Source organism: Heloderma suspectum, chromosome 6, assembly GCF_057233095.1.
Source record: "Heloderma suspectum isolate Gila_16-S chromosome 6, 16-S_ref, whole genome shotgun sequence".
Taxonomy (NCBI): Eukaryota; Metazoa; Chordata; class Lepidosauria; order Squamata; family Helodermatidae; genus Heloderma; species Heloderma suspectum.
This window is the reverse complement of record NC_139463.1, coordinates 68,433,570-68,459,428: the sequence shown is the minus strand read 5'-3', so window position 1 is coordinate 68,459,428 and position 25,859 is coordinate 68,433,570. Positions and strand designations below refer to the sequence as shown.

Here is a 25,859-nt window from a genome sequence, read left to right as displayed (position 1 = left end):
CTTCTTGACTGATAATACTATGTTTCTGATCTTTGCCTGCCTTCTGACTTTGCTAAATACTTTTGCCCTGTAGCTTGCCCCAGCACTGAGCTTAACCCAGCCCATGGTAAGACAGGCCATGGTAGGCCCCCATGCTTCACACGTTCGAAGACAACACTGCTACTTTGCAAATGGGGGGCCTCAGAACATGCACAAAGAACCACACTAGGTTTCTTTGTCACACTAGGCCTCTCTGCGCATGACCAAAATAGCTTATAGAATCCATTCTGGACTCCACAATCCATTTCAGAATGTGGGGTGGGGTGGAATTAATCTGTTCAGTGCACTACTAAATTTTTTGCCCTCATCTGAAGTGGTTTGAGGAACAGATTGTGAGATCCTGTTCCAGGTATAAGCAGTAGCCTGCAGAAGGCACAAAGAAGTGGGAGAAGAGGACAAAAGTGAACAGGAGTAGCCAAGCTTTTTAAAAAAAAAAATATTATTGCATTTATATCCCGCCTTTTTACCTCTTGCAAGGAACCCAAGGCGGCTTACATTATCCTCCTCTTCTCCATTTTATCCTCACAACAACAACCCTGTGAGGTAGGTTGGGCTGAGAGTGTGTGACTGGCCCAAAGTCACCCAGTGAGCTTCCATGGCTGAGTGGGGACTAGAACCCAGATCTCCCAGCTCCCAGTCCAACACTCTTGCCACTACACCACACTGGCTCTCTTGTGGGGAGAAAGTGAGAAGGAAATTGAGGGGAGGGGAGATGTGGTCGGGACATCGTGAATACAAGGAAGAAAACCCTCACAGACTGTGAAGTTAAAAGTGCCTGGGGAAGAGCATATTTAAAGGATTCCCATGGTTCAGAAGAAATAATTTAATTACACAGACATAATGATCAGTGTGTGTCGCTGGTATTTACCCAGCGTGAGAAAAGAACGATGGAACGGAAATAAGGACCAAAGATAGATGTGAACCGTTGATTAACAATGTTGGACTGTGTTTCCATGTTTTATTTAAAAAATAAAAAGCCTTGTTAAATCAAAAGAGGAAGGATTCAAAAGAGAACTTGCTGTGGTGTGTGATTTTGGATGCTGTGAGCAAAGGTGGCTCTACCATGGGGCACAGTGCATTTGCTGTCTCACTGGGCCGATGTGGGGTGCTACCACAAGAGGCAGACAGATATGACACATGGTCACAATCCTTTGAAGTGCATATATGGATAATTAAGGTGTGGGATTCATAGCCACACGATGTGGTGATGGTCACTTGTTTAGATTTTTTTTAATTTTTAGACAAAATAATGAATAAATGTAATTCCCTCTATTTCCAGCCTTCAGAGGGAGAATGCTGATGCTTATGCAGCCAAAATGGTGTCATGCACAAGAGGAAGATATCAGCAGAATTGGGGAGCCCCGTAGTTTGCAGAAGTACAAAACATCTTTATGGAAAATAATACAGAAGGAGGGAAAATCAACCAAAGTCCAGTGAAGACTGAGCATGCTCAGTGGCCGAAGAATGCTGACTGACCGTTGGGAGTGGGGGGAGCCAGAAAACCAGGAGGAAGGGGGAATGGAATGGAGTACACACTCCACACTGCAACATTTTGTTGCAGGGCCCACTTCATATGATCGCCAAATGGAAACTCTGTGGTTGGAGACTGTATACCTCTGAACCTCAAATGCTGGGGGAAAGCATTAAGGGAGGGCTATTGCCCTCATGCCCTCCGTGTGGGCTTCCTGGACACATCAGGCTAGCATCTGATGGATGCTGGACTAGGCAGAGTCTCAGTCTGATCCAGCAGGCCCAGTGGAGGCTGGTGGCTCCGATTTCGGTGGGGCTGTGAATCCATTCTGGTTGCAGCCAGGACCAGCCAGACCTCTAAGGGAGCTATCCAAGGTGCTGAACCCTGTTCCCAAAATAGGTTGAGAATGTTGAAATGATGGGAATAGGTGGCCCCTGTGATTCCCAGGCAGGATGAAGCCTCTGGCTTTGTTGCAAAGAGCGGTACTCCAGTGACAGACCATCCAGGTCTAGTTTTGAGCCCCAGCCCTAGCAATAAGCTTCCCCTCCCCTCCCCTGCTCCCCCTTGTATACAGATCCTTCTGGACTGACATCGTTTTGCTAGATGCATTGCATTGCATATGTAATACCAACATGGCTCACCCTAGGCTTGGCCAGTGGTGCTGTGGTAAATTCTGAAGGGCAGGCACTCATCACGACAGTCCCTGTAGCCACACACCCAAGAAGAATTCCAAATTGCAAGCAGATGCCTTGATCCATATCAGCAAACCAGTTCTAGTCCTTTTCATCTCCATCAAAAGCAGGTCTTTCGTAAAGCTAATGGGCCTTAATTCCCTGTTCAAGACCAAGCCACCCCCAAATACTTTGCATTATGACAGGGAACAATGTATAGTTGCTGGGAGAATTCATTTCCCACCAGGTGCTGTGAGGATTGCAGCTAAGCTCAGAGGGAACAGGGAATTCTGAGGGGGACAGCAGATGTCATCAGAGTCCCTGCTAATCAAAAAGTGCCAGCACTGCAAGCCCTGACTCCACCACACCACTGGGCTTGGCAAAAAGGGCATTGTTCATCGAACACTTGCTGACTGGTTTGCTGAAGTGGGTTAATAGTTACAGATGCTTCCCAAACCTTTTAATCTAACATTTTGTGTTACAAGCTTTCGACGCCAGCTAAAATCCCATTTGTTTATCCAGGCTTTTGATTAAATCTTTCTCTTTTTTTTCTTTTTTGCTGCATTGTGTCAACAATTTACCTGTTACTGTTCTCCCGGTTTGATTTTTTTGTTGTTGGTCAATGCTGTATTATTTTACTTTTTTTAATTTAACCCCGCTTTGGGATTATTTTATGGTGAAAAGTAGGTAATTTTTTTTTCTTAAATAAATGTCTTCTGATCAGAAATTTTGCTTTTCAGTTACGTAAAGCAAACATATCCAAACTTGATGTAGAACCACAAATGGCTGATTCAAAAGCTAACCTCTGTAACTTCTTAACAGCAAAATTTCCTGTAGTTTCTTTTGGCACATTGCTGTGGCCAGAACTCCACTGCATGTGCCCCTCTTTGAATAAAGCCAAAGCTTGATGCTGAAAGATAAAGAAACCACAATTCTCTGCTACAGTAATCCACAGTCTGCACCATGAAAAGCTGAATTATGTGCTCAGTGTACATTATGCAAGCAAGGGGCCATGCAGGAGACTGAAGCCTCCCGCCTGCCTACTGGAAATCCTGAGCAGCCCTCCTACCCATACATCTTTGGTGATTGCCCTGAGTATTGCTCACACACTTCCAAGGGAATGGCCATAGCTCAGTGGAGGAAAACATGCTGGTGGCTCCAACAAAGCGCTGGATGCGCCTGATCTTGTCTGATCTTGGAAGCCAAGCAGGGTCAGCCCTGGTTAGTACTTGGATGGGAGACCGCCTGGGAATCAGGCTTCCTGCACTGAGCTGGGGGTTGGGCTCAATGGTCTTGTAGGCCCCTCCCAACCCTATGATTCTTTGATTCTATAATTTCGGTGGGGCTGTGAATCCATTCTGGTTTCAGTCAGAACCAGCCAGAACTCTAAAAGAGCTATCCAAAGTGCTGAACCCTATTCCCAAAATGGATTCAGCACCCTGGATAGCTGGTTCTGGCTGGTTCTGACTGAAACCTAGAATGGATTCACAGCCCCACTGAAATTGGAGCTACCACGATCCACTGATACTTTGCATGCAAAAATTTGCAAGATTCCTGGCATCTCCAGTTTAAAAAAAAGAAAGATCAAAATCCTCTTCCTGAGACCCTGGAAAGTTGATGCCAGTCAGAGTAGCCAATACTGGGCTAAATGGACCAATAGCCTAACCTGGTAGAAGGCAGCTTCCTAGGCACTTACATGGCACCAAAAAAAGAGGACACCGATTTGTATCAAAGTTTTGTATGCTGATTAATATATGCAAATTTAGAAATAATTACTATAATTTAAATAGAAATGTAATGCACCTCACCAGAGTGGGGAGGGCTATGACCTGTGTACCTGCTCAGTCTGTTGTCCAAGTGCTATCAATGAGCAACTTTAAGGCCCCTGCTATTCTCTCCCTTCTTAGGGTCCTTTATATTTAAACCAGACACGGACCGGACAGCCCTCCAAAGACAGGATGCCTTCAAACAGAGGGCTGTGCTCTTTAAAGTCAGGCACATGGTCACCCTTGCCTATGCTTATGATCACAAGAGCTAGAACCTTGCTTTTAAACATGACAGCTGAGATGAATACAATGCCCAATGTCAGATCCATTAAAGAAACACAGCCCTAAGGAAAGTCCAGGCTTCTTTGAACCTTTGCTTGTTATCCCGAGGGGCTACCTTCATTTTGGTGTAAACAGTAGTGCTTTGGAGCTGTTCCCTTTAATTTGGTGAGGACAGGAGACTATCCTACTGAATCACACTTCCATCTTAGTTAATATAGCAGGAGGAGGAGGGTAGGTGAGATGTTGATTTTTGTTGGCCTCAGGCACCAAAACGTCTCAGGCAAACCCTGCATCAGACTTTTAAAAAATGCTGTTTTCCCTAAGTCAAAATGAGACTGATTTTGCACCCTGCTGCAAATATTGCCAAACAGATGAATTTGCCCTGGTTTTTCAAAGCTTGGAAATTTCACTTCATCCCTGCTTTCTTGTATCCAACTGCCTGGGAGACTTCCCAAGATGGTTTCTGTCACATAGCACCAGATTTGTTACTCAGACTATAACCACCTATAGGACTAAGAGCAATGAACCAGCCCAGCAGCGCCCATTACAGACTATGCCCAGTGCTGGTAATGAGACACACGTACAAACACACGCTCAGTAAAAGGTGCTTAAATGCAGATTTGCACATTAAAACCCTGCTGTGCTGTGAAGGTATAAAGCAGCTGAAGGAGGCAGATGGGTCAGCAGAGAGGGATAATACAGGGTGGCTAGAAGCAAAGGGGAAACGAGACACAGGAGGGATGCTTAAAAGAAGCGTGGGGAAGGCAGCAGCAGAGGAGGAACACTGATGCTGTTTGAGAATGGTGCTAACTAGGCAACACAACACACATGCAGAGAGAGAGAGAGAGAGAGAGAGAGACCCAGAAACAGACCATCCCTGTGGCAGCAAGGGATGTCACTGAAAAGTAAAACCTGCAGTGAATCTCAGAAAGGTTTATTCAAGGAGAAAATGCCCTTCATACTTTGAGCAGAGCTTTGACAGGGGTAACATCTATAAAATGATACCATTGTTGTTGTTCAGTCGTTCAGTCGTGTCCGACTCTTCGTGACCCCATGGACCATAGCACGCCAGGCCTTCCTGTCCTGCGCTCTCTCCCGGAGCGTGCTCAAGTTCATATTCATTGCATCCGTGATGCTATCTAGCCATCTCATCCTCTGCCGTCCCCTTCTCCTTTTGCCTTCAGTCTTTCCCAGAATCAGGGTCTTTTCCAGGGAGTTTTCTCTTCGCATTAGGTGGCCAAAATATTGGAGCTTCAGCTTCATTATCTGTCCTTCCAATGAGCACACAGGGTTGATTTCCTTTAGGATGGACTGATTTGACCTCCTTGCAGTCCAGGGGACTCGTAAGAGTCTTCTCCAGCACCACAGTTCGAAAGCATCAATTCTTCGGCACTCAGCCTTCCTTATAGTCCAGCTCTCACAGCCATACATTACTACTGGGAAAACCATAGCTTTGATTAGACGGACCCTTGTCGGCAAGGTGATGTCTCTGCTTCTGACTATGCTGTCTAGGTTGGCCATAGCTTTCCTCCCAAGGAGCAAGCGTCTTTTAATTTCAGGGCTACAGTCACCGTCTGCGGTGATCTTGGAGCCCAAGAAAGTAAAATCTGTCACTGCTTCCATTTCTTCCCCTTCTATATGCCAGGAAGTGATGGGGCCAGATGCCATGATCTTAGTTTTTTTAATGTTGAGTTTCAAACCAGCTTTTGCACTCTCCTCTTTCACCCTCAACAAGAGGCTCTTGAGATCCTCTTCGCTTTCTGCCATTAGGGTGGTATCATCTGCATATCGGAGGTTGTTGATAATTCTCCCAGCAATCTTAATTCCGACCTCTGATTCATCCAACCCGGCATTTCTCATGATGTACTCTGCATATAAGTTAAATAAACAGGGTGACAATATGCAGCCTTGTCGTACTCCTTTCCCAATTTTGAACCAATCGGTTGTTCCATGTCTGGTTCTTACTGTTGCTTCTTGACCCTCGTACAGGTTTCTCAGGAGACGGGTAAGGTGGTCTGGTACTCCCATCACTTTAAGAATTTGCCACAGTTTGTTGTGATCCACACAATCAAAGGCTTTAGCGTAGTCAATGAAGCAGAAATAGACGTTTTTCTGGAATTCTCTTGCTTTCTCCATGATGCAGCGAATGTTGGCGATTTGATCTCTAGTTCCTCTGCCTCTTCTAAACCCAGCTTGTACTTCCGGTAGTTCTCGGTTTGCATACTGCTGAAGCCTAGCTTGTAGGATTTTGAGCATCACCTTGCTGGCATGTGAAATGAGCGCAATTGTGCGGTAGTTTGAACACTCTCTGGCGTTGCCCTTCTTTGGAATTGGAATGTAAACTGACCTTTTCCAGTCTTGTGGCCACTGTTGAGTGTTCCAGATTTGTTGGCATATTGAATGCAGCACTTTAACAGCATCATCTTTTAGGATTTTAAATAGCTCGGCTGGAATACTGTCATCTCTGCTAGCTTTGTTGTTACTAATGCTTCCTAAGGACCACTTGACTTCACTCTCGAGGATGTCCGGCTCAAGTTCAGTGACCGCACTATCATGGCTATCAGGGACATTCAGATCTTTCCTGTATAGTTCTTCTGTGTATTCTTGCCACCTCTTCTTAATCTCATCTGCTTCTGTTAGGTCCCTGCCTTCTTTGTCCTTTATCATGCCCGTCTTTGCACAAAACGTTCCCTTGAGATCTCCAATTTTCTTGAAGAGATCTCTAGTCTTTCCCATTCTGTTGTTTTCCTCGATTTCTTTGCATTGTTCATTTAAGAAGGCCTTCTTGTCTCTCCTTGCTATTCTCTGGAACTCTGCATTCAGTTGGGTATATCTTCCCCTTTCTCCCTTGCTTTTCGCTGCCCTTCTTTCGTGAGCTACTTGTAAAGCCTCATCAGACAGCCACTTTGCTTTCTTGCATTTCTTTTTCTTTGGGATGGATTGAGTTGCTGCCTCCTGAACAATGTTACGGACCTCCGTCCATAGTTCCTCAGGCACTCTGTCTATCAGTTCTAATCCCTGAAATCTCTTCCTCACCTCCACTGTATATTCATCAGGGATATGATTTAGGTCATACCTGAACGGTTTAGTGGTTTTCCTGACATTCTTCAATTTAAGCCGAAATTTTGCAAGAAGCAGCTCATGATCTGAGCCACAGTCAGCTCCAGGTCTTGTTTTGACTGACTGTATGGAGCTTCTCCATCTTTGGCTGCAAAGGACATAATCAATCTGATTTCGATATTGACCATCTGGTGACGTCCATGTGTAGAGTCGCGACTTGTGCTGTTGGAAAAGAGTGTTTGCTATGATCAGCGTGTTCTCTTGGCAAAACTCTATTAGCTTTTGTCCTGCTTCATTTTGTACACCAAGGCCATGCCTGCCTGTTATCCCGGTGATTTCTTGACTTCCTACTTTAGCATTCCAATCCCCTATGATGAAGAGGACATCTTTTTTTGGTGTTAGTTCTAGAAGGTGTTGTAGGTCTTCATAGAACCGATCAACCTCAGCTTCTTCGGCCTCAGTGGTTGGGGCATAGACTTGAATTACTGTGATGTTGAATGGTTTGCCTTGGATTCGTACTGAGATCATTCTATCATTTTTAAGATTGTACCCCAATACTGCTTTTTCCACCCTTTTGTTGACTATGAGTGCTACTCCATTTCTTCTAAGGGATTCTTGCCCACAATAGTAGATATGATGGTCACCTGAATTAAATTCGCCCATGCCTGTCCATTTTAGTTCTCTGATTCCCAAGATGTCGATGTTCAATCTTGCCATCTCATGTTTGACCACCTCCAGCTTACCTTGATTCATTGATCTGACATTCCAGGTTCCTAAACAATATTGTTCTTTACAGCATCGGATTTTCTTTTCACCACTGGAGAAGGAAATGGCAACCCACTCCAGTATTCTTGCCAAGAAAACCCCATGGAACGTATCACAAGGCTAAAAAATGATACCATACACACTGTCATTTAACTCGCTCAAAAAAATCCCTAGTTTTAAAATGGAAGGGAACATTGTGGAGGGTTTTAAATGGCAAGGGCTATGTTGAAGGGAAGAAGAGGGATGTTGAGGAATTAAATGGGGATGTGGAAAGACATGAACATGACAAGATGTTTAAAAGAAATGTTATTATGGACTAAAATTAATACACTGTAAATGTTCATAACAAATCACCATATTACGTTAACATTCCCTTTATGAATGCAAAAGTTACAGATATCAACAAGAAATTACGCTTTTAAAAAGCACATGCAGTCACAAATGATTATGGTTGTGTTTTCCTTTTCAATTATATTTTACACTTCTGTGATTTTTAAAGAAGAATTCCTGGTTGATGTTACATGCTTTGTAGGAAGTAATGTAGTATGAGGACTGCAGCAGCTACAAGCTTCTAGTCCCTGTTATTAAAATTCTGTACAGTACTTACAGGCAGCGCTGTCCTACACTGCCACAGCCTCAACAAAATTTGCTCCTCTGAAGCAGCTATTTGCATTTCAAGGGAAGCTGTCTTTGGCGCTAATGTGAGGTTCATTGAAAATGCAAATAGCAGCTTCTAAGAATCCATTTTTGTGGGGCCAGGGCAGGGAGAGAAAGAGTTATACTCTGCCTCCCCAACCCCCACAGTCCAGAAGCTGCTCAGGTTTCCCCATGGCTGCTACGGACATAACAAAAAATCCTGCACATTAATTGCATTCACACAATTAACATCAGGGCTAGTTTGGACCTTAGGTGGGCCTTTCTGGGGAAAGAGTTCCAGAGGCCAGAATTTATACCAGCAAAGACTACTAGTCTGCATCCCTACCAACCTAACACTATTATGTGGGCTGACAGGATGGAAAGTGTATGTATGAGGAGTCTCTCCTGCAGATCTCAGCAAATGGTACTATGGATTGCAACTCTATCAACAAGATGTAAGGGAGCTGATCAAAAAATACCCTTCCAAGTCAAATTCCAAAAATAATCGTTGAACATTTCCAGTTCTGGAAAACTGCTGCATATTGGATTTGTGCAAAATTTCCTTTTAGCTCCAGCCCTGTCAATAATGTCAGTAATGGGGGACTTCAATTTCCCCGATATTTGTTGGGAGACAAATTCTGCAAAACATGGCCCCTCCAGGAAATTCCTGACTTGTGTGGTGGATAACTTCCTCCTACAGAAAGTAGAGGAAGAAACTAGAGGATCAGCTATCCTTGACTTGATCCTAAGCAACAGAGATGACTTAGTGGATAAAGTAGCAGTTACAGGAACTCTGGGGGAAAGCGACCATGTTGTACTTGAGTTCTTGGTTCTAAGGGAAGCAAAAGCCAAGTGTAGTCAAACGCGTACCCTGGATTTTAGGAAAGCTGATTTTCATAAACTCAGAACAATGATCAGTAAGGTCCCATGGCAAGCGATGCTAGTGAGAAAAGGAGTCCAAGATGGGTGGGAGCTTTTAAAAAAGGAAATTCTCAAGGCACAATCACAAGCAATTCCAACAAGAAGAAAAGGTGGAAGACAACAGAAGAAGCCAATGTGGCTTCACAAAAAGCTTAGGGATGACCTGAAAACAAAAAAGGACACATATAGGAAGTGGAAAGAAGGCCAAGTAACAAAGGAAGAGTACAGGCAGATAGCACAGAACTGCAGGGATGGCGTCAGGAAGGCTAAAGCTGAGAATGAGCTAAGGTTAGCAAGGGATGTTAAAAACAACAAAAAGGCTTTCTTCAGCTACGTGCATAGTAAAAGGCAGAGGAAAGAAATGGTGGTTCAGCTATTAAATAAGGATGGCAAAACGATAACAGATGACAAAGAAAAGGCAGAGGTGCTCAATTCCTACTTTGGCTCAGTCTTCTCCCAAAAGAGGGTCTATGACCCCCCTGGCAAAGGCGAAGTACAGGCTGAAGGGGCAGGATTGCAGCTGGAGATCAGTAGGCATATGGTCAAGGAACACCTCATTACTTTGAATGAGTTCAAATCTCCAGGGCCAGATGAACTGCATCCTAGAGTAATAAAGGAACTGGCAGAAGAACTCTCAGAACCGCTGTCTATTCTCTTTGAGAAATCATGGAGGACGGGGGAAGTGCCAGATGACTGGAGGAGGGCTAACGTTGTCCCTATCTTCAAAAAGGGTAAAAAGGAGGAACCTGGGAACTACACACCAGTCAGTCTGACATCAATCCCTGGGAAAATTCTGGAGCAGATCATAAAGCAATCCATCTGGAAGCACCTTGACAACAATGCCGTGATTACTCGAAGCCAACATGGATTTGTCAAAAACAAGTCCTGCCAGACAAATCTGATCTCATTTTTTGATCAAGTAACCTCCCTTGTAGACCGTGGGAATGCTGTAGACATCATATACCTTGACTTCAGCAAAGCTTTCGACAAAGTGCCCCATGATCTCCTGATGAGCAAACTAGCTCAAAGTGGGCTAGATGAAACAACGATCCAGTGGATCCACAGTTGGCTACAGAATCGGACTCAAAGAGTGCTTATCAATGGGACCTTCTCAAACTGGGGAGAGGTAACAAGTGGGGTACCGCAGGGCTCAGTCCTGGGCCCAGTGCTCTTCAACATTTGTATGAATGACTTGGAGGAGGAGGTGCAGGGAATGCTGATCAAATTTGCAGATGACACAAAATTGGGAGGGATAGCTAATACTTTGGAAGACAGAAACAAAATTCAAAGTGATCTGGATAGACTGGAGCGCTGGGCAGAAAACAACAGAATGACAATTAATAGGGACAAATGCCAAGTTCTGCACCTAGGAAAAAGAAACCAAATGCACAGTTACAAGATGGGGGATACGTGGCTCAACCACACTACAAGCAAGAAGGATCTTGGAATTGTTGTCCATCACAAGCTGAATATGAGCCAACAATGTGATGTGGCTACAAAAAAGGCAAATGCTATTTTGGGCTGCATTCATAGAAGAATCGCTTCCAAATCCCGGGAAGTACTAGTTCCCCTCTACTCAGCACTGGTTAGACCTCATCTGGAGTACTGTGTCCAGTTCTGGGCACCACACTTTAAGAAGGATGCAGACAAACTGGAGAGGGTTCAGAGGAGGGCAACAAAGATGATCAGGGGACTGGAAACAAAGCCCTATGAAGGGAGACTGAAAGAACTGGGCATGTTTAGCCTTAAGAAGAGAAGACTGAGGGGAGATATGATAGCACTCTTCAAGTACTTGAAAGTTTGTCACAGAGAAGAAGGCCAGGATCTCTTCTCGATCATCCCAGAGTGCAGGACACGGAATAATGGGCTCAAGTTACAGGAAGCCAGATTCCGGCTGAACATCAGGAAAAACTTCCTGACTGTAAGAGCAATACGACAATGGAACCAATTACCTGGGGAGGTGGTGGGCTCTCCCACACTGGAGGCCTTCAAGACGAGGCTGGACAGCCATTTGTCAGGGATGCCCTGACTTGGATTCCTGCCTTGAGCAGGGGTTGGACTCGATGGCCTTGTAGGCCCCTTCCAACCCTACTGTTCTATGATTCTATGAATATCATCACCCTTCCTTTCCCACCAGTGCTTTGATTCCCACCCTTCGTTGTTCAACCCCTGACCTCTTCCCATTCCACTGTCTTGCCTGTCTAGATCAGACTTTCCCAACCTGATGTGTCCTCCAGGTGTGTCAGAGCACGACTCCTGCCATCGCCAGCCAGCATGCCCAATGTTATAGTCTCTCCTGCAGATCCGGGGTTGGACAAGTTCCTGGAGGAAAAGGCTATCAATGGCTACTAGTCCTGGTGGCTATGTGCCACCTGCAGTACCAGAGGCACTGAGCCTATGTACACCAGTTGCTGGGGAACATGGGTGGGAGGGTGCTGCTGCGCTCACGCTCTGCTTGCGGGTTTCTGGTCGACAGCTGGTTGGCCACTGTGTGAACAGAGTGCTGGACTAGGTGGACCCTGGGTCTGATCCAGCAGGGCTCTTCTTACTGGTTCAAATGATATGCCCTCTGTGTGGGTACTGTGAGACTTTGGTGTTATATACAGCACTTGGCACACTGCAGGCAGTATACTACATGTTACATAAAAACATTAGCAAGAGGAGGCCTTAGAAGAGACAGAAGCAAAATATTTCTGGGGAGGTAGTTCCACAGGACAGGTGGTATAACAGAGAAGACTCCTATTCCGTAGCTCTACTAATCTAACATGGTTACGTGTCTCCGTTGGGAGTGCAGCTCCAAGGATCCTCCTTACCTGCGTACTGTTGAGGTCACACTGGTGTGTGTTTGCAAACCATCCCTGTCCGTTGGCGCACTGGTTTATATCAACGTTCTGGATTTTAACATCCATCCTCACGACCCCTCTGGAACAGATAACACACAAGGGATTAAGCAATTACTGGGGAGCAGGAAGGAAAACAGTTCTAACATCAGCTGGCTTACAGTAACTGCAGATGTTACCACAGCTGGCTGATAGGCATAAATAACTGCTCCAGAAAAACTAGAATGGGAGTACCAGGAGGTGGCAAAGACCATTATTGGTGGTGGCGGGGGAGCGAGGATTTAATCCAAGCTATATATGACCTTACGATACTGTCAGTGAAAGCTGGGGGGAGCAAATGAGGGAGATAGCTGGAAAAATTGGCGGCGGGAGGGGCACACACGGAGTCATCCCTGGGACACACAGAATATTGCAGCTGCTTTTTGTGTGATTATCTCTTAAATCTCTGCCCATCATGCAGCTGGTAAATATGGTGTAGAAGAAAAGGTGGAAAGTCTCTACTGGTAGCCTAGCTGACTGCCTTGTCACCTCCCTATCGCCCGCTCTTATCCTCAAACCCTCGTGTGTCATTCCTCACATCAGTGGATCTGGTTCAGAGGCTTCATTGATGCCCAGGGAAAAAGTCTCCCACCAGGCAGAGGATATTACTTGACACTGAAACCCCAGCACCTCACCTTTTAGAAATGAAGTGCTGCTAAGCCCCCAGGCCTTGAGTCCAGGGTCCAGATTTGAGCCCCTAGCTCTGACAAAATCCTGCAGTGTGATCCACTCAGAGGCAGAGATGTGATTTCCATGGGACTGAAACACATGTAACTAACATACATCAGTCTGCCCCAGCCTGTTGCCTCCCACCAGCCCCAGCCAGCATAGCCATGCTAGATGGGGATGACAGGAGTTGTAGTCCAACACATCTGGAGGGTGGCAGGTCAGGGAAGGCTGACAGATGCAATCACAAAACAGCTGGAGCATGTGTGTTTCGAGATGCACTGTGCATCTTCTGTGCTTGCCTGAACTCTGGAAATGGCCCAAGAAGGGGCTGTGGGTCACTGCATGGAGAGTTGCCTCTTTGTTGATGATTTTTGTGCACAGGCAAGCAACCATCGGTCAGCGCAGGGGGAGGATGGACTTATCAGATAGAGGACACCGTGAAACACACAATCCCAGCAGTGTGAGGGTGACTCAGGGGAAAAGCCCAGGAATCCTAAAGCAGAAGGGCTTATCTGTTGCAGGAAGAACCATCCATTCAGAGGATGAGAGACAGACGGACGGACAGACAGGAATATGGCTGAAAGGGCAGTTAGATGGATTGACGGGCCATTCAGAGTTGGCCATTAGCAAACTAACTGGGGCATGCTGGGAGTTGTGGGCCTTTTGTCTGTCGAAACATGCATAGGATGGTGCCCTAAGATTGTAAACCAGAATAAGCTTTTTGATTAGGGTTGGTGTGAAGGTTTTTGCTGCGCAAGGTGAAAAAAGGACAGCACCATGCACACTCACTTGGCTGCCTCCGCCATCCCCACCGATTAGTCGTTGGTGTGTCCACACATGCAATAGAATGAAGTGGGAAAGGGGAGACAGACTGGACTTCGCACTTTGGGGGTTTTGTCTTTTTGAACGCTCTCCTACATTGAAAAACCATATATCCCTGCTGGTAAAACAAGTAGCGCATCAGGGAGAAAGGTCCTCTAGCTCATCAAAACACCTCCTACCCTTTCTAGTTCCCACTGCTCACCCTCATCTTCTGAAAAAAGTGGGAGCTTAATGTTGCCTGACAGGTGGGTAAGCAAAAGAACCAGTCAGAGCTCTAAAGAAGCCATCCAAGGTGCTGGACCCCAACCCCAAAATAGGTTCAGCACCTTGGATAGCTCCTTAGAGTTCTGGCTTGTTCTGACTGAAACCAGAATGGATTCACAGCCCCACCGAAATTATAGAATCAAAGAATCATAGGGTGGGAAGGGGTCTACAAGACCATCGAGTCCAACTCCCTGCTCAGTGCAGAAAGCCTGATTCCCCGGCGGTCTCCCATCCTAGTACTAACCAGGGCTGAGCCTGCTTGGCTTCCAAGATCAGACGAGATCAGAACAAGCCAGAACTCTAAAAGAGCTATCCAAAGTGCTGAACCCTGTTCCCAAAATGGATTCAGCACCCTGGATAGCTGGTTCTGACTGGTTCTGACTGAAACCCAGAGCAGATTCACAGCGCCACTGACATCAAAGCCACCAGCCTCCCCTGGGAACGCAAGGAGGCATGGTGGCAGCAATCACTCCCTCTGAATCAGTGGAATCTTACTGAAAGAACAGATAAGCTATCCAGGTGGCAAGGTGGCATTCCTAATTAGTCTCCTCCAGTGAAGGCTGGAGGCTCCGATTTCGTGGGGCTGTGAATCCACTCCAGGTTTCAGTCAGAACCAGCCAGAACTGTAAAGGAGCTATCCAAGGTGCTGGATCTATTTTGGGGGTAGGGTTCAACACCTTTAGCGTTTTGGCTGGTTTTGACTGAAAACCAGAATGGATTTACAGCCCCACCGAAATTGGAGCTGCCAGCCTCCACTGGTCTCCTCACTCCTCCACTGGACTCCTACTGTCCCCCTGTCAGGTGCTGCCAGTGCTGGGAGCCCATGGCTCTGTGGACTGATGCACCATGTGGTTAACCACCAGGGCTACAAATTGGAGCATTCCCTGGGCAGTGACAGGTCCCTCTGAGGCGGTGGAATCTCTTATATCTCAAGCCACTGCTCTGAGCGATGAGCAGAACACTTACCCAGGTTTGGTTCCCTTTGGAAGGAGGTCACTGGAAGTTTATTGGCATTTTTGCAATATTTGCATTTATTTACAAATATAAAGGCTGAGCATAAATCAGCCTTCCCCAACCTGGTGTCCTCCAGATGCGTTGGACTCCAACTCCCATCATTCCATGCTTGGAATGATGGGAGTTGCAGTCCAGCACATCTGGAGGACACCAGGTTGGGACACCAGGACACCAGGTTGGGGAAGTCTGGCATAGGTGGAGGCCCAACTTAAACACTTCAACAGACAGCCAAGGTCCACTATTTCCACATCAGATCTCTAGGGAGACAGCCAGCCCCCTAAGAAGCTTACAGAGCCCAAACTCAGCTCTCTCTTTCTCTGTGCCTTCCTCCATCTCTAACTGCAGTCTGTGTCCTTTCTGTTTCTCCCTTACATGCTGGCACCTAGATTTCACCACATCCCTGGCTGGCAGGGGACGGCGGGAAGGTCCACCCTCTTCTTGGATTGGTTTTTCACCTTTATTCAGAAAACCTGAGGGAAATGGTCTAACAATTACTCCCCATGGAAACACATGGTCCGGCTACTGATGTTCTTTTATAAAACCAAGCATTTGCCTCAAATAGCCCTCCTCAAAGAAATCTGACAGGAAACCGATAAGAACATGTAAAAATTGTTTAAATTAGCCCTGTTGAAGTCTACCCAGAAAAAGTGTGTGAGAGAAGTGGAAGGTTGTGGGACAATGCTGGTGAAGAGGGAAAACTGAACAGATCTATGGAGGGAGAGAGTCTTTCGATCAACCTTCTCTAACCTGGTGCTCTCCAGATGTTATGGACTACAGCTCCCAGAATTCTTACCCATTGGCCATACAGGCTGGGAGATGAACTTGAAAATGTCTGGAGGGCACCACATTGGGGAAGGCTGCTCTAGGGGGATGAGACAAGAGGTGCTTCCAGACAAGGCTTTGATGGTAAATACCTATTGTTGGTAAATAAATATGATACACAGGGTCTTAAGCAGGAATGGAATAAGGAACTGGATTGTCCCATTTTGCCTAATCAATGGATCATCACTTTAGTGTCTGTATCTGAAGCGTCTATGGATCTCAAGTTACGTCTTATTCAGCAAAAACTCTTGTTTCATGCCTATTGGACGCCACAAAGTCTCTTCAATAAGGGTTTGTCTAAGTCCACTAATTGTTGGAAGTGTAATACTGCTAATGCTTCTCTTAATCAGATGTTTTTGCAATTCCCAATAGTTGTCTCTTTTGGGGAGGAGGTTATTATATGGATAAATGTTGTACTGGAACACTCTTTCATATTTACTGATGTACTGTACATGTTCTTTGAGATTATCGACCTGCTTCCTGGAAGTTAACACTCAGTCAGCGTAAATGGATTCTCCATGCCATTTTGACAGCTGAAAGACTGACATCACAACACTGGAAGGATAAACCCTCACTTCCTGTAATGCTTAATACTTAATAACGTTTTCAACATTTCAATGGGTGGTATATAGGTGCCACTCGCAAATGGATACATACATGGATATTTGGTCTGCCTTTGTTGAAGTGCATGTATAATCTCTTTTACTTTTTAGAAAGCTGTATTTTCATATACACATTTCACATGTATTAACTGAAATTGATACATTTAATCATGTCAACATATTTTCTTTTCTTTTCTGGTTTTGTTTTGCTTTGTTCTATTGAATTTACAATAATAAAAAAAAATATAAAACAACAACAAGGCTTTGCTGGTGCCATTCCTCTGCCTCATTCACTGAATTTTATGTGGATGCAATGACAATGGGCCATTTTGCGTGATCACCGCACCCAACTGTGGCTTATTGAAGCCATGGTGGTTTGTGGTACATGTGGGTGGCCATTTTGAATATACAGCTCCTAACAGGGGGTTGCCATGGTTTGTCGTGTCATCTGAACCCAGCTGGCAGGTATTGTTTGAGGGTTAAATAACCCTCATATAACCCTACAACAGCCCATGGCTTATTTGAGGGTTGTTTAACCCTCAAACAACCACTGCCACCCAGGTTTGGACCGCAGGACAACAGGGGGATTTGGATCAGAGATGTGAGGTGTGTGTGTCTGCCCCCCACACCAGTTCCCCAACTTAAATCCCCCTGGAGCTGCTATTTGCCACAGAGGGGAAAACTTGCTCCTGGTGATTCTAAACCTCTACAGGATGTTGACCACAATCTCAAGCCTTCCTCCCCAGTGCTAGAGGACTGCGAAGACTAGTTTGTAAAATGAGCGTGGAAGTTTTTACCATGCTCCTTTTGCTGTCCGATTCTGCTCTAGACTACTCAATTCTGCTTTGCACAGTGCATAGAAGTACACACGTATTTCTGTGTCTATAGAGTATGCACCGTTCATTTGCAATAAGTAAACGAAATGAATCCCACTGAGGAAATCCCTATATATTGTTAAGGGTTTCCTACCAGAGTTTGTGAATAAAGCTATCAGTGTGAGCGGCCCTGACTTGACAAAAGAGAGTAGATAGCCTGTGATAGTCGAGTGAGGTATTTGCATCAGTGATGTGGTGGGGCCAGGGCTCACAGAGACTCAGCACCAGCACTTTTTTTTACTACCAGGGATGCTGACATTTTCTGCCATCCCCCTCAGAACTCCCTCTTCCCCCTGAGCTTAGCTGCAATCCTCATACTAGCTGCACAAGGAGAGGGAGGGTGAGAGTGAATTTCCTCAGCAGCTGTATATTGTTTTGGATTGTAATGCAAAGTATTTTGGGGTGGCTGGGGCCCCATCTATGTGGCACCACTGTCACCCCCCACCCTGTCGCAACTGCGCAGCATTGTAGCTTTGAATTAGCTTCTGCTGGGATACACTCGCAGTTTACTGTGCGCTCCCCTAACAGACTCTACCGTGCCCCTTTTTTTTGCCATTATACTTTGATGCGCAGTTGTGCAGGCCCGTGAGCATGGGGGTGCGACACTTCAGTGGCTGTTTTGTATTTTAGGGGTTCTGTTGTGTCTTTCCGTCCCACATTAGGTAAAAAGTGGGGGTTCTGTGCTCCTTCATTTCCATGCCATCTGTTTGTCAGTTCCCCAGCTTGCGATGGTTTATGTGAGCAGTACGTGCCTACCCATCACTCTGAAATGGGAGGCTGGAGTGAAGTTGGTCCTCCCCCAAGAACCCCTGGCCCTTGGGCACTAAGTCCTAAACAACCATTGCGAAGATATGAAGCCGCAAAAATGTGCAAAAGTGCGATTAAATAAATGAAAACGCCTCTCTGTGCCTCTGTAACTGCGTAGCTGCAAAGGGACGGGGGGAGTATAGGGGCATCACAGAGTGACACAAACACTACACACGCCTACAACACGCCCACCGCAAAATGCGAAGTCGGTTTGGGGAACGGACAGATGGCTCGCAACCGCGGGAAATCCGCAGCAAATGAAAAACATTGCAGCAAAACGCCTCCTTGGAAATCCGCATTTTCCAGGCGAAAGCCACGGATGGCTGCCAAGTGGCAACTACGTCATCTGTCCCAAGGGACCTCGACTCGCAGCCACCCTGGAGTAAAAGGCTTGTGTAGATGGGGCCCAGGTCTTGAATGGGCAATTAATACCCATTAGCTTTACAAAAGCCCTGCTCCTGGTGGAGGTGAAAACTGTTAGAACTGGTCTGTTGATTTGAATCAATGCAGCTGCCTGCATTTCTGGTCTCTTCTTGGGGGTGTGGCTATGGGCACTGTCATGATGAGTGCCTGCACTTCAGAATTTACCACTACTCACCACTGACCTTCATAGCTAACACGAGATGATGGTCAGAAAACATGACTCCTCCAGATTGCCCCGTCTCTCACCAGCAGGAGGGACAAGGTGTTTGTGTGTAAAAGGAACAATAGATTGAAGTTTTGAAGCCCAAAACATTTGGAGGACTTCAGGCTGGGGAAGGCTGTTTTAGGCTGTTAGGGATGAAGGGAGTCAAAAAAGCCATCGCCCTACAGAATGAAATTTCTAGGGTTGCACAAAAATGGGCTCTCAAAATTCTGCATCCTATTCGTGTATGGGAAATTTGGGGTACGGGGGTGGGGAACCACCCCATATTATTAAAAAGGAGATTGAATTCTCCATCACTCAATATGGGGGCTGACCAAGAAAATTCTCACAACGTTTCCACAAAAATTCTCTTTTAAGAAATTTCAGCTCAGTTAGTATTAAATGGAACTTTGTTGTTAGTTCAAAATCTTTACCCACATCTTCCCTGAATTATTGCGCTGCCCCTGTGGGGGAAAACAAAGAGTGTGAGAACCATCCCCCCCTGACAACCCCCACAAGCCCAGTTTAGTTTATTCATTATTGTGTGATTTTTTAATTCTGATTTTAAACATTTTAAACATTTTAACTGATGGGCTGCTGTATTTATGATGATGTGTTTTAACTTCTGATTCTGTAAACCGCTTCGAGAGATCTTTAGATATAGCAAGCGGTATATACATTGATTAAACAAATACATAAAAATGATGGATGAAGGAAGCAATGGGCTAAGAGAGGAGGAGTAGATGGAGCAGAGGCCATGTTCCTTGGTTTCCTTAAAAAATATTAAAATAATATTAACTAGACATTTCACACACGTGCAAAATTCAGCAATCATAGAATAGTAGAATAGTAGGGTTGGAAGGGGCCTATAAGACCATTGAGTCCAAGCCCATTACCCCTAAAACCCCTAAAATAACATTTTAGATTTGACTGTGAGTGTTTTCAGATTTCACTTTTGAATTTGGCTTAGAAGAATGCATAATACATGTTGTAATAACACAAAATAGGCCAAACTCAACACTTTCAAAACATTGATTCCTACATACTCCAACCATATCCATAATTGGGAATACTGAAAACAACTTACAGTACAAGCAGGGGTACAGAACACATCCTGAATGGTCAGGGAGAGAGAAAGCTGGAAGTATCCTTCCTCCTTTAGTCCCCTTTCCCCTACCACAGTGGCCTGGTTTACACATGCTAACCCATGCTATGATGAGTTGTTGATTTTAGGGTTGTTGTGATGTGTCATGCTAACAAACCGTGGTTTGTTAACCACAGACAACCCAGAAAAAGAACCCATGGTTTGCTGTTGGGTTGTGAACTCTGAGTTGTTTAAACCATGGGTTGAACTTACACGTGAACCCAGAACCAGGGGTTGTTCGTGGGTTGTTTTGCCAGTCTACAAAAGTGGTGGGCAAGACCAGAAAAAAAACCCAAGCTGCTCTACATGCCAGTACTACAGTGCCCCAAAGGCATTTGGGATATAGTGAAGGAGCAGGTGAAGGAGGAATGGAAACAAACAATCCAGGGATTGAGAAAACAAAACACAATTTATTTGATTGTCTGCCAGACAAACCCAGGGCAGGGCAACAAACCTTGGCTTATCCATTGGTTGAATAAATCAGGGGTTAGCATTATGTGCAAACCAGGCCAGTGTCTCTCCCTAATACCTTATGGGCGGACATCTCTCAGCTCCCTTCCTCCCTCTGCTCCTTTCTTCTCCTGTCTCTCTAAGAGGCAGTGTGTGTGTGCATGGGGGTGGTGGATCCCGGGCTCTTAAATCTCAGGGAGAGCCTCCATGGACAGAGGAAGCTCTCCTCTGCAGGCAGTCTCCCTCCACGAGTAGAGGGCAATGGGAATGGTGAGAGGACACAGAGCCAGTTTGCTTCTCTCCATTGCCCTTCCTCATGCAAGGACATTTCCTAAACAGGGCTAGAGATGTGTGGCGTGGTGCTGTTATCACACTCAGCCTTGATAGGCACGGTGTGCATAGACAGGATTGTGTTGCCATGGGCTAAAGGGAAACTATTTGCATTTATTTGTCTATGATAAATATGTATATCCCACCTTTCTGTGAACCAGGCCCAAGGTGGCCGACAGCAATAACAAAAGCAAAAATCAATAAAACAATTGAAACAATCAAGAGACAACAGTAAACTATTGATCCTGGGCAGCATGTTATATAAATCAACAAGGGTCCATTAGAATATAAAAAGAGCCCTGCTGGATCAGACCAGGGCCCATCTAGTCCAGCATTCTGTTCAGACAGCGGCCAACCAGCTGCCCATGTTCCCCAGCAACCCACAAACCCACAGGCAGGACATGAGCGCAACAGCACCCTCCCACCCATGTTCCCCAGCAACTGGTGTACATAGGCTCACGGCCTCTGGTACTGGAGGTAGCACATGGCCATCAAGACTAGTAGCCAGTGATAGCCTTCTCCTCCAGGAATTTGTCCAACCCCCTTTGAAAGCCATCCAAGTTGGTGGCCACATCCACTGCATATGTTTTGTTTGGTCCAGGCCATCACCAGCTCTGCCTGCTCCACCTCCGTCGTAGACCACAGGCATTGCATGCAGGAGCAGGGTCAAGAACAGAACTCTCTGGGCTCAATACACTGTATGTCAGGGGTGGGGAACCTCTTTCAACCCAAGGGCCAAATTCCATTTCTGAGAAGCTCTTGGGGGCCGCATTCCAGTGGTGGGTGGGGCCAAAGGAAACAGGGGCGGGACTAAAAATACAAGCATATTTTAGCTTCAAGCTCTTACTGCCCAGTAACGAAGCCTAGGAGAGCCTTTTCAACCTTTTGGAATGGGGGAAAGAGCTGCAGAAATCCAGGAAACCACCAAATGATTGGTTGTCCAGGGAAAGGTGGTGGGGCCAGGGGAAGGCGGTGTGGCCATCTGAGAAACCCCAGAGGGCTGGACTGGGACCCCAGGGGAGCCAGAGTTACCCCTGCTGTACGCGAATGGGGCCCTGTGCCCCATCCACAAAAAAGGATACAAATTTGCATAAAAAATTGTGCCTGGCAAACAATTTAAACAGAAATATAACGCATCTCACTGTAGCGGGGGAAGATTGTGGCCAGGCCAGGTGACTTCTTGCTCCTATTTGGCCCTCTTTGCCTTGATAAGCATAAGGCAGGGATGGGGACCTTTTTTGGCTCTTGATCCACAGAAACAATCCATCAGGGGCCAAATAGAAGTAATAAGATGTCTGACAGACAGAATGTCAACAGGTGACGCTTTCCCCATAATTCCATTTCTATACTAGAAGAAGCTTAACCTGTCTAATTCCTGTCTGCCACACCACTGTTAAAGACACAAGAGCCCCACTATTTCCCACTGCCAACCCCAAGCCAGGTGAAGAAGTGGATTTAATCCTCAAGAACGTCAGGAGAGCCCTGCTGGATCAGACCCAGGGTCCATCTAGTCCAGCGTTCTGCTCACACAGTGGCCAACCAACTGTCAACCAGGAATCCACAAGCAGGACATGAGTGCAACAGCACCCTCCCACCCATGTTCCCCAGCAACTGGTGTACATAGGCTCACTGCCTCTGGTACTGGAGGTAGCACATAGCCATCAAGTCTAGGAGCCACTGATAGCCTTTTCCTCCAGGAATTTGTCCAGCCCCCTTTGAAAGCCATCCAAATTGGTGGCCATCACTACATCCTGTTCCTTATTTTAAAGAATTCACTATTAATTTTTAGTGTAAATAAGAAACCATTTCTTGAAATAAAGAATAAAGGGTAAGCCTGGATGGGAGGGATTTCCTCTCCCGTTCATGCCCAATTTTTGCTGCGCTGAAACAGTAGAAAGTGAATGACTGGACGGAGCTTAATTTGAGTCAGGGTTTGTTAGGGTTCAGCCCTGGAACATGGGACCACAGAATAAACGAGAGAGCATTTCTGAACATGCCAAGAATGTTTTCTAGTTGTTCTTGAGAACAGCCCACCCATCTCTGGAATTGGGCCCTTGGATCAACTTTATCCCTGGAATACTTTTTTTTTTTTTTTTAAGTATTATTCGCAATTATAAGAAAACAAAATAAAAAAAGTGAGGGGACAACAAGCACCAACAAAAAGAACAGAACCAACTCTGGCCTGTCCCACATTCTCAGATGTGTAAAGGCGAGGAATGGTGACTTAGTTGTGACAAGAAAGCTCTTTACACATGCTTTGAGGAACACTATTATTGTTGTTGCTATTCTTACTCTTAATATTAACTTCTGGGACAGATTTAAATCATTCTTTTATCTTTGTAATATTATAGTAAGTCGCTGCAAGAGCCGGGTGAGTGTCTCAGAATTTTAGTAATAAACAGACAGCCAAATCCCTATACCCACCCTCTTCCAACCTGGTGCTCTTCAGATCACCATTCCCAGCCAGTCAACTGGGAATTGCAGTCCAACACATCTGGAGGGTTCAAGTTTGGAGAAGGCTACCAGGTGCTTAATCAGAGGACTCAACTCGACTTTATCCCTGGAAGGCTTTTTTTTAAAGGGCTTTTGTAATCCAGCCCCCCATAAAGGCATTGAGCAGGCCATTCTCCCCACATTCTCCTTCGTGAGACTTCCTCCCAATGTATTTATTTTTATTTACTGAATTTATATCCTTCCCTTTTTCCTCTTGCAAGGAACCCAAGGTGGCTTACATTATCCTCCTCCTCTCCACTTTATCCTCACAACAACAACCCTGTGAGGTACGCTGGGCTGAGAATCTGTGACAAGCCCAAAGTCACCCAGAGAGCTTCCATGGCTGAGTGGGGACTAGAACCCAGATCTCCCGGCTCCTAGTCCAACACTCTAGCCACTACATCACACCTATCCAATCCACCTCCCTGCATCACCTGTTTGTTAAGTTTTTAAGGTTTTTTTAAAAGTCAGAAGATCAGATTCTGGACCTCCTGTGTCACATGTGGTTTAGATCACAGTCAGACCCAGGGGTCCCCAACCTTTTTGGATCAATAGGCATATTTGGAATGTTGAGAGAATGTCATGGGTGCTCTCACAAAATGGCTGCCATGAAGGGGGCTTGCCCTTTCACAAAATGGTTGCCATAGTTGGTATGGCTAGTCAGAAAATATCCATTTCCCAGAAGGCCAACTAGTGAGACTAAAAGAAAAGTAACTTTCCCAAAGACCTAAATATAAGACAAAGGTGTATTCTGAACTCCAAACAAAGTCTCTTGAACTCCAACACTTTTCTGCTCCAACACTCATTTCGCAGAAGGGAAATTGCTGAGGTCTAGAAACAAGTAACTTGGCCAGGAAACTGAGTGCAAGGCAGAGGTGGGATCTGAGTCTCAAATGCCAAACTGCGGATTTGCCCCCACAATGCACAACAAAATACCCATTTCACAGAAGGTAGATTGGTGATGCTCAGGGAATCACAAATGCGCACGTGTGCGCAGGCACACACACAGAGAAAGGCTGAATATGCGCCAACACAACACATGCACACCAGGCCAAACAAACTACACACATGCACATGTATTACACATACAAAACCCAGGCAAAGACACACACAGGCGAAACTCACAACTCACCAAAACAAAATAAACCAGCTAACATACACACACACACACCACACACAAAGGCATCACACATACAGACACCACAGGCAAAATACAACCCTCACTCCCCCACTCCCCCCCGGATACCCCCTTACCACCCTCAGTGCTGGATTGCAGCCACCCACTATTTGCATTTTCTAAGGATACCTCTGGGGCCCATGCGGGTTCAAGTGGGATTCTTTGAAATAAAGAAGTTGCTGGAGACTGGCATTTCGTTTTGCAGCATGCCAGACTCCCAGCTCAAAAAACTGTTGAAGTTTTTAAAATCTAAATAACAAAATAAAAACCAGGCAGAACAGGAAGCCTGGCAGGTGCCCACAGCGGTGCCCAGGGGCACATTGGGGCCCACGAGCACTACGTTGACAACCCTAGGACTAACCCCTCATCACCACCACCAGCAGCAGCCTTTCCCACTCACTTGAATTCTGGACTCAGGTCAGGTTTGAGGCCGTAGAAGGAAGAGGACAGTGTGACCATCCAAGTGGGCAAGAATTTCCCATCCTCACATTCCAGGTAAGGTGGTGACCATTTGACATGCCCTGAATCCATCACGTAGCTATCTCCCTGGCTCCATTTGGGGGTATCTAGGCTCTTGAGGTCATTGCTGAGGATTCGCTTGTAAAGTAGTGGGGCCCTCTGAAACCGGAAGAAGTTGTACCACTCGTTTTCCCAAGTCAAATTCCTCAGGCTCTCAGCGGAGGCCGAGAGATCCTGGAGCAAGATTTCATTGTTCTCCTTGGTGGCCTGGAGCATCATCTGGGGCTTGGAAGACACCAGGTGAGCATCAAAGGTCAGCACGGCTCGGTAAACTTGGGCATCTCCTTCTATAACACTTCTGATCAAGGCGTGGTACCACTCGATGTCCTCTTTCACGCTGGACTCCCGGATGTCATTGGTCTGGAAGACCATGTTGAGGAAATTGGTGGCGTGGGTCAGGGTGTCAACAGTGCCATGCAGGTAGGAACGCAGGGCTGGCGGAGGGCCAGAGGCCTTCCCCACATCTCTCACCTCAAACCTCCGTGTACAGTTGGCTTGTGAGAGGCTTAACACATCCCCGGAATACAGGAAGGCCGATGCAGCCTCCGATCCCTCCACATCAGCCTTATCCAAGTTAGGTGTGGGCATCCAAGTGAAAGCCGAAGCCAAAGAAGACGGGGAGGAAGGTGTCCATTCCTTCGCTTTGGAAGTCCTGGCCTTGGGCGGAGCTGGCCGTTGCTGCTGAAAGATCCCGGCAGCCCAAAGGAGTTCGAGACGGAAGCACCAAAGAAGAAGCCCCAGCAAGCAGATCTCCAT

The 25,859-nt window shown here is 46.1% G+C and overlaps 1 protein-coding gene across 1 annotated transcript in view; it reads right to left on the bottom strand.

Annotated features, from left to right (window-relative positions):
* GPR179 (G protein-coupled receptor 179) overlaps positions 1–25,859 on the bottom strand; it is a 59,808-nt gene extending 33,949 nt beyond the window's left edge. The window contains exons 1-2 of the mRNA XM_084804728.1: positions 24,985–25,859; positions 12,425–12,533 (exon numbers count right to left, since the gene is read on the bottom strand). Of these exons, the coding sequence (XP_084660854.1) occupies positions 12,425–12,533; positions 24,985–25,859 (984 nt within the window). The remainder of the gene's footprint in view (positions 1–12,424; positions 12,534–24,984) is intronic.